At 36.3% G+C, this 12442-nt stretch overlaps 1 protein-coding gene across 1 annotated transcript; it reads right to left on the bottom strand.

The window, feature by feature from the left end:
* Window positions 1-6207: 6207 nt before the first annotated feature.
* Window positions 6208-12191, bottom strand: MS3_00005641 (uncharacterized protein). The gene is made up of 4 exons (XM_012942283.3): window positions 11970-12191; window positions 8723-8820; window positions 8519-8668; window positions 6208-6753 (listed from the first exon to the last, which is right to left on the bottom strand). The coding sequence occupies exons 2-4, from the start codon at window positions 8792-8794 to the stop codon at window positions 6658-6660; spliced, it is 318 nt and encodes a 105-aa protein (XP_012797737.1). The 5' UTR covers window positions 8795-8820; window positions 11970-12191; the 3' UTR covers window positions 6208-6657.
* Window positions 12192-12442: the final 251 nt, after the last annotated feature.

The following is a 12442-nucleotide window of genomic DNA, read 5'->3' as shown; positions in this document are numbered from 1 at the left end:
ACCAATTGCGTTATTTGTTCATCTGAATCTACATCAGTACTTGTCAAAAGGTATTTCAACTCTGTATGTTTTCAGTAAACATTAGTTGAATATTGCAATCAGTTCTGCAAGGACAATGTGAATTATTCATCACTTCGTATTTACAATTCGTATTTTATGCACACAACTGTACAAAGACTGAAAAGCATATAACTTTAATTTTGCTTCATGTAATGTTCCTTTCAAATGGTTAGAATAGTTCTGTAGTGTGGCGTCGAGTTGAGATTCACTATGAACACCGCTACCAAGAAACACGTGCCAAATAAATCAGAAGACGAAGATCGAACGTAACTAGATTTATTTCGTTGGCGATCTCGTGGTATTGAACGAATACCGAGATCGTGCCAAGGAATGGTACAAGTGGAAGCAGAAGACAGGAGTACGTGCGAACAGTACCAAAAACCTCGGAACAATCATGGAAGGTAATGGAAGCACAAAATGGCTATAATTAGCACAGTTATACAAAAGCACATTAAAACAAACACTGGTACAGTTGGTTATAATAATAATTGTTTTTATTAAACCAGTCGTGTTCTCGTGATAAACGTGAGTCACTACAGTTCTGCACGAAGTAAAAAAGCTTTTGCCTGACGAACCTTTGTATCTAGTAGCAGTGGATCACTGATACCTCAAGGTATGTTACTAGGTACATAAACGGTGAAACAGGAAAAAGAAAAATATTAAAAAATCATAGTAAGATTCTGCCCTTAGTCCTTAAGAACATGTCAAGTTTTCTCTTAAATTTCTCCTAAGAATTCGGTTGGACTAGTTCAGCAGCCCCTACGAGACTAGAACAGTTCGTATCAGATGTTTCCATCCCTATTGTACCTGTCATTATTATTTATATTGTTAAAGATGGTACAGGCATTCTGAGTTTGATAACACCTTAACCAGTAACACGTTCTATAATTGAATCGTGCCCACCTAGTGGAGGTTCGAAAATATATTTGGTGGGCTATCAATATGTTGGAAATCGACTGACCTAAAGTGGCTAGCGACTGCAGGGGAAGTTGTGCATGGTGTTTCCACTCGTGATCTGGTGCGGATGCATGACCGAACGCCTTCAACTAGGTGAGTCCATTAAAACTAATTTGGTCAGCATCAACTGTCGAAGACTTACAGAGCTAGTTATTATGGGAACTTATTCACCCCCACATATGTGTGAATTTCAAGTCAAAATACAAGACCTGTCATATTACGTCTGATTTCTCTCCTTTTTCCTCATAACGCTCTCACAGAACAACTGTAGAGCTTCTGACGCATGAAACACACTTAACGTACGCATTTTTTTTAAAGAGACAGGTGATATCAAGCGCTCTATAAATCTACTTTAAAACAACTACAATTTCAAAACGTTGTATTGCATAAACATTTAGAACAACCGGATTTCTCACAATAACACCAAGTTCGAAAATGGTGTGCGACGTAGACGAGATGCCATTTTTTAAAAATATTTAAAAAACTGCACTCAGCATAATAATATAACACAATCCTAACCAGAAGAAATGGACTGTCTTTTAATTTTATTGATTTCGCTTCGCTAGCAACCCTACTCGGGAGGTATATTGTAAGCAAACCAATGCCGTAACTTACAGACCATGTCTGCAAATTTTTTGTGTACCCGCCCCGGCGGAAATATATGGTAACAACCATTAGTTATATTCTTGCATCTTTTTTCGTCGAAATAACTATGAGTCCTTTTGCTTGTAATAGTATGTTTTCTGTAGGAAGTGACGCCAATCTAAGGTTACAGACATGAGTCAAAGTGGTATTTGGCATAATTAATTTGCGTCAGTTGTTTTCGTTATTTACATTCCACTTGACCATAGTGAGCAATAATTCTAAAAACTGTTTCGTCCTACAAGCATAAGTTGGTTGAAGTTATCTCCCCATTATTTAGCTTAAATAATTATGTAAGTTATTAGGTACTGGTCAGATTATATATGGCCTAAAGCATTTATTGGTCCACAGTATGCATCCCAAGCAGAGTTGTTAAATAAATGTAATCTATAAAAGTGGATATCAGTTCATTCGTCCAGATATACTGAGTAATTTTCAAAATATTTTCCAAAGTGGCATCGCGTTCACGTTAAACACCAGATCCAGTCTCCGCAATATTGTGTTAGGATTTTGGTCGTGTTAAGTATTTATACACAACAGCTTTTTAAGTTTATAGTTGTTATAAAGTAGACTTGTAGAACACTTGGTGTGAACTATGACCCTGGGAAAACACGAACGTCTAGCTTGTCTCAGATGTCAGAAGTTCCATAGCTTGCCCTCAGAACAAGAGTCTGAAAAAAAGGGAAACCAAGGAGTAGCAAGACACTTGGATATGAACGACCGACAATACTTAACTGTTTGTAGTGGAAAAGACAGATGTATGATAAATCATTAGATTAAATTCATACTAGCTCTTGTAGCTATAGTGAACTGTGATCAGTCTCCAAGTGAGTGAATGTAGCAATAAAGAACAAAGAATTGTGATATTTAACAAGGTGGAGTAAGTCCAAATGAAGGAAGGGAAGTCAAGGTTGGAATGAGGAAGGCTGTTTCATTAGAACAGGAAGTATATATATATATAGTAAAGTCCTAAGAAAACTAATAACGACATCTTTCATTGTCTGTTTTAAAAAAAATTTTCCAGCCAGTTCCTGCCAAACAGTATTAATGCGAAAGTCCGATTTAGCATGTTATAGGTTATTTCAGTAGAGTAGCTAGTTCAGCATAAACTTGGAAACATGTGTTTGAATGGGGAGCGCAGGGGAAGAACCTTAATATCACAGATTGATTGACCTGTTCTCAGACATAAAGAGCCTGATACAAACAAAACATTCTGCCCCCCAAACTTTGGTGGAAAATAATCCGTTCTTTTCTGGATGTACCATTTTCATGGTTGATAGAGTTCCTTATGGACAGTTTCTGAGTGTTTCTGGTTTTTCACCCTAGTAGACTTCAGAATCATTAAGCTTTTTTCAATCGTGGTTCAAGGCATTTCTAAGGCCACGTATGTGTAACACCATTAGTATATTTCGGATTTCAGCTGGTTATGTTAGCAAACACAGCCATGTATAGGTCAAAAAAGGAGTGGAGGTAATCTTCAAGACAGTTCATTAAACGATGTATCTGTTGATGAATAATATCCCAGTAAATAATTATACTAAGATCACTGGGACAGTCATATCAATATCATAGCGAATATGATAACTAAATATTCATAATATGTTTTGTATAATCAAAGATACTGAAACATGCAAATATTCTCACGAAGAAATTGATATAGACCATACTTATAGTGTGAACAAGTGGACGTAAGTAAAAACAATTCAATTACATAATTGATGTAGCAACAAAATATTTCAACTTTCCATTGAAGATGCTTGTAGGAATGAACGTTCTATCAGGTTCGTTTAGTTCATATCTGAAAGAAAGTCAGGTTTTATGTGTGTATCAAAGAAACGGTCATAACCAAAGCGGCCTGCTTGAAATCTGGGCTATTTGTTCCTGCCATTTGGATATTTTAACAAGTTATTTGTTTTCTTGTTGCTTTTAACACGTCGTTATGCCTGTTATTCGCATAGGCTACTCAGGTACGTTTGTGAAAGTTTTACGGCATCTCTCTCTACAAGTTACGAAACAAAACAACCAGAGACATCGTGGTTGTTGACAATGTGCATCGAAAAAATATGTACTAATCAGACGTTGATTTCTGAACCGCTAACATCAAACTGATAACCACTCAATATTTATAGCTAGCGTCGATCAAGGAATCAGAAGAAGAAACGTTTTGGAATACTTTGCGCTGAAAATTCCATATTGCACCGAAAACATAATACTGAATAAAGCTACTAATAATGTTATAGCGGTAAATTAATCCCCATTGTTTTTTGATGGACTCACCTAGTTGAAGGCGTTCGGTCATGCATCCGCACCAGATCACGAGTGGAAACACCATGCACAACTTCCCCTGCAGTCGCTAGCCACTTTAGGTCAGTCGATTTCCAACATATTGATAGCCCACCAAATATATTTTCGAACCTCCACTAGGTGGGCACGATTCAATTATAGAACGTGTTAACGGTTAAAGTGCTATCAGACTCCAAAATATCTGTGTCATCTTCATATCCATTTGGCTCAATAGAGTTCTGTCATTTTGGATTTGTGTATGTTGAGGCCTACTGCCTCAAAAGCTGCTGTTACACAAACTGTCTTCACCTGCTGCGTATAGGATAGAAAAGCTATGTCATCTGTAAAGTCAAAACCATCTAGCTGCATATCTGTTGGGGACGGCTCTCCATGAATTCAAAAAAACTCCAGAAGGGCCAAAGACATAACACTCAATCATTTGGAAGAACACCAGGAATTTCGAATTGCAGCTTTCTATAGGGATAAATGTTAAGGCCCTTTGCATGAGGACCAGATGATTCTGTTGACGAATTCGTTTTCTCTTAAAACGATAATTACCAAGTGTTTCGTACCATATCCGACTGGTTGGAATAAGATTTCCTCCAATTCGTCTTCTGTCTTGAGATATGGGATGTTCAAGCGTCCAAGTGCTCAAGTTGTACACGGTATAGCAAAAATTCGAGTTCTAGATATACAGAATCAACCCGTGATACTCTGATCACCGGTATATAAGTGTTTATCTAAAGGGATTTTATGCTTGGCATTCATTTCATACCGATGACATGTTTGTTTAGTATCCTAAGACTCATTATATTCGGTCGTTAGGTCACCTTCCTACTGACATGCATCGATCGATGCTTATCTTAATAGTGCTCTCGGAACCCTCTTGTCCCAAATCGTCTTGATTTTGAAGTATGGACCTAATTCACACTTCGCAAATAAGGAATGTAACTGATGAGGTCGAAATGTTTATCAGATATGCTTATTCACGGCCTATAGGCCGAGAATGCAATACTGGCTAGACGAAAACAGAGACAAAAATACAAGAAGTGATATCACTTTTCGGAATAATTGGCTACTGATTTTAGTTTGTTGGAAGATATGTACTACTTGCTCCAGATTCGCGTAATAATCATTAGCGTTAAGAAACTGGCATATGGAGTAATCGCTCACAAATAATTCTAGTGAAGCGGATGGCTTTATTCTCTTCTTTTCGAAAAATAAAGATCTGGTAATATCACATATATCAAAACCTCATTGCGTTTAAATATTTTTATTACCATACTTCAAGTCTCTCGCCACCGGAATTCTGAACTGTGAAGTTTGTAATTTTTTAATCAACACATAAATCTCAAATGTTTTGGGAAGGTAGCACAACTAGTTATTACTCCTGAACATCAGGTAATAACAGCTTGGAATATTAAACAGAACAAGTTTGACTGAAGATATACGAAGTGTAAATCATCAACATTGATTATTTCTGTCGGATGACTAGGGACCTACCAAATTTAGAAGGGATGGTATGACCAACAGCTAACGTCAAAGTCACACATAGGGGTCAGCACCTAACATGGATTACTCCTTCGTCGTATCAAAGTAATATGAATGCTTTGAAGGCGGTACAACACGAAGGACGTTATTACAGAAATATGTTATTTAAAGTAGGCACAAGCGAATGTTTGACCGTCACTGCATTGGCTAGTCTACGGCGTACGATTAACTTATGTGCGTTAGTTGTACTTGACGTTGACAGGGATCGATGACCTGTTCGATATTCAGTAATCCAACTTCCGGATGAGTTGGTGAGAGTTCAGTTACATTTCACTGGCTCTAAAGAAATTTCGGCTGTTTTTACTTTATAACCGTTGCTTACCATAATAAAAGCCCAAATATCCAGTTTTAGGGTAATTAGGACTCAACAAAGTCATTTCGCTAGCCATTATCATGAAATCTACTCAAACGGCCTTTATGCTAGCATATAGCACGTAACTAGACCAGATTCGTTGTGAGGATTTCACTAATAAATAATGTAATTCTGGAAGTTTAATATCACTCAAGTTTGAAAACTATAAAACCACATATTGTGTCCTTATGGCCTGTTGAAAAACCACGCGACTAAATCGCTGGCTGAAATATGACTTAATCAAGCTGACACGGGAACAAACTAACGACGCGCGAACCTGTAGGAGCAGTCCAAACTCCAACTCTGAGCCCTGATTGGATTTTTTGCCTAGCCCTGCCTGTTCGAATCCAGAACACAGCTTCTACTGCATGAGTCATGTATTTCAGATACAGTTTATATACAAGCAAATCAGACCGCACCACACAATCATGGATAATGATTAGTCAGTATTTTTTTATAGTGTAATAAATAACAGCCGAGTCAAGATACGGTGACAGTTTATGCCTCATTTAAGATTATGGGACATTCAACGAAAGGGTTAGTAAAAAAACTAAGCGAAATCAACAGGAACCAGTTGATTTTCATGATGTGTGTAAGTGTTCTGTATTGAAAAACTATTTTACAGAAGACAAATAGGATAACTATTGGTTATTTGAAATCAAAATCGAATTTTGAAACAATATGAACAAAAGTATATGGATATTGCCTTATTAACCTATTTGAGCATCTAATGAATTCATGGTAGAAACAATATCTAACAATGAAAATATACAATGGAATATATCCTAGGCAAAGTATTGTAAATATTCTTATCATTCATGATAATTTGTTTCTGGTAGAGCTAATCCAACCATTTTAGCGGCTTCCTCAGTTGTTTTCTCTTTGGATTTATACAATTCCACGAGCTCCTGAGAAATAAAAAAGGATACTAATAAGAACGCAGTACAAAGTCAGGTACTTTCTTTTCATAATATATTACTTATCATAAAAAGATAATTATGTTGTTTCCATTACTGAATTGAATAAGATGAGTTTTAAATTATTATTACTCATATAGAAATTATTAATTACCGTTCCAAAAAAAGATGAAAAAAGATTCCTTGCACATAGAAAATGAAATCTACTTTCTACTTGACTACGAGTGACTAAAAAAACTAACCCAGATTGTATAATGTGACATAAGTATATAACAAACTAGATATTTTCTATATTACCTTGGTGAATTTTAAGTGATTTAATTAAACGATTATTCGCAAAAATTCCAAAGTAAATATGGGGCATCTTTGAAAAAAGGAAATGAAATATCCTACAGTTAAGAAGAAACCTCTCTTCATAAAACTAGGCTTAAACGTGATGAAATAGCTGGAAGGATTGATTTTAGACTAAAGGCAATACTAAAATGAACTTATCCAGCAACCAAGTTGGTGTCCCTATATCAAACTAAATGCTCATTGAGCCAATTAAATGTGGACATATACCCGGCTTATACTACTTCTAATTGTGTTTACCAGTTTATATGTATGTGCCAAAACACATATATCAGAAGAACAGAATGGAAGGTTTGTGTCCGTATCTCTGATCATATTCCTCAAAAATTGAGACTAATCAGGTAGGTTTTTTATAGTGCGATCGCTCATCATTTACTCGATAGTGGGTATGTCGTTGAAATTGTGAAATCGTTCAAAATAATCAACAAATAAAGGGAATCCAGACTGTTATGTTTTGCCGAAGCTGTTGCAATAAAGAGATTTGAACGGAATTTATAAATCCAGAAGGAAACAGTTATAAATCTTGTTTTATTCTAGTGACCTTATTTTGTGTGAGATTATTACGTAAGGCTTTGTTTTTATTTTCTTCATAAACTAAAATCAAAACTCTAGTATTCTAATTCTCACTTTTGAGCTTTACTCAACTAGGTCATATTACATAATCTATCTTCTGATTCAAGAAGAAAATATATTTTCTTGTTTCCATACTCTTCTAGAATATTTAAATATTCGATCCATAAATAAGCCAACGTTTGAATAATTTTAACTCTTAAGATTATTCTACCTTCATAATTTAACTCGGTTTATTCTAAACATTTCTGATGTAAAATATGTACAAAGTGTTTTAATGAATAATACTATAGCTTAAGGTTCTAAGCAACTGAGGAGAATCCATGAAATAAATCCACGTTACTCTATTAATATATTTGTTCTTTCTTTATTAGGAGGGATTTTTGTGGAAATTTTTAGTAATTTCAATAGTGGAAATCATGAGTCAATTGAAGTTAGACCACCATGGGAAACCTGGAAGCACTGGACGACGTTTCGTCCTAGTATGGGACTCCTCAGTAGTGCGCGTCCATGATCCCACAACCCGCGAGATCCGAACCCAGGACCTACCAGTCTTGCGCGTGAGCGCTTAACCAGTATACCACTGAGCCGGCATCCAACGATGTTAATGTCTAACTTCAACTTCTTTCTTTATTGTTAGTGTCTAACATCAACTAGTCCACGGATTAGTCTAACACCAATTGGTTCATGATCTCAATCAAAAACTTAATAATCTCTACAACCCCTATACTGATAGATTGTATTCGTTTGCTTAAAGATGAAAGTAAATTTATAGTAAAACGTATACAGATAGAGAAATAAATAAATAATGACCTACTTAAAAATAGTTACTTACTGAATGTTTTCGTAAATTCTGCAAATAATTTAAATATGTTTCAGCTAGATGAACACTTTCATTCTCTCTAGCACATTTTTGAGCATCGGTTAAATGATTATTTCTAAATTCAGAAATAACGTATTGCATTACTGGTGAATAGTCAAAAGGCTAAATGAAAATGAATAATTTGTCAATAAAATATTTCTAAAAAAAATTACTAACCGCTTTTTGATTCTTTCGAACATGTCGAAGTTCACGGAGAATATTTCGAAATAGCTGAATCTTCGATGACATTGTCGACTATTCGATGATGAATTTATCTATAGTTAGTGGTAGGATAAGTATCTCATGACGAGAAAATGTAACGAATTATTTTAAGGTAAAAAATGTTGCCCATTTTAGAGATTTGACTAATTAGTGTAAAGCCATTTCATTACGAAACTACATTATTTTTTTAAGATCAATAAACGTCAGATTTAATAAGAACCACTTTGTAATTTCACTACTATTTATAGATATTCATGCTGAAGTCCTAGTGAAAATTATTTCATATTTATTTGTTTCAGAATAAAAGGATCATACAGATCATCACATAGGAATCAAGGGACTTCAAATCTATGTCAAAAATGATATGGTCAGTTATAAAGGATATGCAATCTTACAAGAGTCTGTGTCGGCTATAGTTATTACGATTCACATTAAAAAAACAATGTACACGTGAACGAGACGAAGTTTTATCTCAAGTCTTTTAATGGTCAGTCAGTCAGCTACAACGTAGGACCAGGTATATATATGCATCGGTCCAAGTTGGCAAACCGCATTAGCACAACAAGATGAACACCGGATTCATAATAGTAGCTAAGTCAATGGTGGTAATATATAAAAGAAAGATTGCAAATAAGGATATAATACAGGAAGAAAGATTTAGTACGTAGAAAGAGAGATATGAAGCGATCTTAATCTCTTAGTTTAAGAGAAGACAGAGAGTGTATACACCGATGCCATTGTGATCGATTCTGAGCCATGTCACCAAGAGTCTTCAACCATTGGTTACGACAGTCACGTGGACCCCAACCAAGTAGTCTGCATCTCCCAATATGCCTCAGACTAGAAGTTAATGACTTCAAGCACTGATGCCACGTTTTGTTTTGGCCGCCCCTAACTTTCTCCCAACCATCCCCAACACCGGTTAGCATTGCACGTCGTGGTATTTGGTGTTCAGGCATACGTAACATGTGGCCCAACCGTCTCAGACGATGAAGATTCACAACTGATCTACAATCATTCCCTAATACCCTGTGTCTAACCTCACTATTACTTACCCCGTGATCCCAGCAGATGAGAGTAATATTTCTAAGACATCTGTGGTCAAATACTAGTAGCTTACGAGTATCTTCTGCCCTTAGTGGCCACGTTTCGTAGACATAAATAGGACAGAATGAACTGCCGCACAGTATGCTCGTCCTTTTATTGATAGACGGATATCTCGCCTTCGCCATAGGTCACGTAAGTTCGCGAAAGCCAAATGACCCTTCTGAACCCGCGAGGAGATTTTGTCAGGCACCAACCCATTTTTATTTATTTATTTACTTATTTTAACACATAGATATTGGTACAAGGGAGCACCAAATACATATGCGCCACACAAATCTCATTCGATGTGTGAGGGCTGTGATACTGCCCGGGTGCCCAAACCAAAGCAGGTGGTTTTCTTAGGGGGCCACTCCCCGAGCCTTTGATCTGAGGGTCTGATCCACAAGGCAGTGGAGCATCGTCAGGAGATGCAGTCCCATGGGAGCTGGTGACCAACAATTGGTTCATATGCCATTTGTTCCCGCAGGATACTGGAGCCCATGTGCACCATTGGTTTGGGATCCGGTTAAAGCGACGGACATAAATGTAGTAATAGTAGGAAGTTATTTTGATGTCTAAGTAGGCAATACAAACTAAAGTGAAAGGCACTCATGTGAATCTTAAGTTGGTGAAGCTCAGAGGACAGAAAATGATAACCCACTGCAGCAACTATCTTCAGATAACTGTTTATTCTCAACAAGGAAGGATATCACTTATCATGACGACTCCCAAATTCGACTCAACGATTAACGCGAGTGGACTAAATTGCCATCAGTCATCTTTGAAGAGGCTCGATAAGAGATCCCCTCTAACCTAGAGCACGTGTTTAAACTCATAAAATGTTGTAATACAAACACTGTCTTAAATTTAGAATATATTCAGTTGTAAAACTGGCCGCCATAATATATAATGCACCAGCTCGTGCTAACCTTACGTACACAGTTTATGTGTTGTTAAGAGACCTCGTCTTAACTGTATGTTGAAGTTTCCAAAAGGCGAGTGCGCTTTACGAAGTGATGAAAGTCTTCGTTAACAGGGTCAATCTATTTATCATAATAGAAGGTCATATTAAGGACTGACGAGTCCCCCATTTTCCACCTAGGTACAGTCAATTTAAAATACTTGGGTACCATCAAGTAACTGATTACTTTATGGTTAGATTTATCCCACAAGAGGTTTAGAGATATGACTAAGACAGTTATTACTGCTACTGGCAAATCTATTTTGGAATGTATTGAAAGTACTGCTTTAGACTTTGACAACAATGCTATGTGTTAAATATTTCTGTCCAGAAAACAGATCGCAGACTGCTCCTTTTTATTTAGAATGCTTAATCTTGAAAACTATGTAATCCCACCTCTTTATTTAAACTTTTGACATCTAACAACAGTAACCCACCTATTATTTTGTTTTGACTTACGTAGCACTATCACTGAATCTGTTGTGAGATATAGATAACTATATACTTGGATATGAATAGTGTTGAGGTGCAGAATATCCAGTTCACACAACCCATTCATCAAAACACATTGCCAACGTTGTCAATCTACATGATACTTTGGGTTCATACGCCACCTTTCCTTCGGAGTCGTACATGAGTGATAAAAAAGACAGTTCACTGCTGATACGTTGCAGCCAAACAAGATTTTGAGCGTTATACTGGAAATATATCATTTCTCATTCGGCTGAAAGACAGGGACCTTGTTGTCGATACAGTGAATTTAGTTCACTACGAATCTAATAAACAGTTAATTACTTGAAAAGACACTAGGTTTAGGATATGGGTACATTAAATCTCGTTCTTATGTTAACCCCGTAGATTTTACCGTTAAAAACTTCATTTCTAGTGATATAAGTATACCTGTTTTCAGTAGTTAATCTTGAGAGAACTTGGCTAACTATTAGTGATAAATTATATTAGTTTACATCTCACTGATACGTCGAGAAATTATAATTTTAATATTGTTTAAGTTTACTAAAACCAAATAATTGACGCACTTAAATGCGTCTGACAATTGTCAATTTAAAATTGAACAAGATGTATTATTGAGTCACAAGTAAGTGGAAAATGTTTAAAAAATAGGCTTTTGTAGGCACAAATAAAGTTAAAACCTACTAGAAATATCTGCCAATACAGAAACAAGTGACCCACAAATCAAGCAGTACGCTTGTCCTTCAATGTTCAAATGGTTGTGGACGGAATAGAAGAAGCTTTCGTTTAACAGGCTTCCGTGTCTAGTAGCAGGGGATCACCAAATCCTCCAGGCAAAAACCTTAGTATGTTAACAACAAAAGAGGAAAAAGAAATTGGCAACTCATAGTATGATGCTGTCCTTGGTCCTTAAGAATAGATCAAGTTGCCTCTTGAAGGACTCCTGAGAAGTCGCTTGGACTAGCTCGGCCAGCAGCGAATTCCAGAATTTGACAACTCCTAAGGAATAGAAGTTATGTCTACATTCCGTTTTGCTATGTTGTGGCTCCAGTTTCTGGGTGTTACCCCTGAGTCAAATTAGTAAAGAAAACTTACATGGCTCATTATATTTTATTTTAAATATCTAATCGCTTTGGGGAGATCATTCTTGGCTCAGC

The sequence above is a fragment of the Schistosoma haematobium genome, chromosome 3 (genome assembly GCF_000699445.3).
Source record: "Schistosoma haematobium chromosome 3, whole genome shotgun sequence".
NCBI classification, from domain to species: domain Eukaryota; kingdom Metazoa; phylum Platyhelminthes; class Trematoda; order Strigeidida; family Schistosomatidae; genus Schistosoma; species Schistosoma haematobium.
Note: the sequence above shows the minus strand (reverse complement) of the source record. Positions and strands in the feature narration are given on the sequence as shown.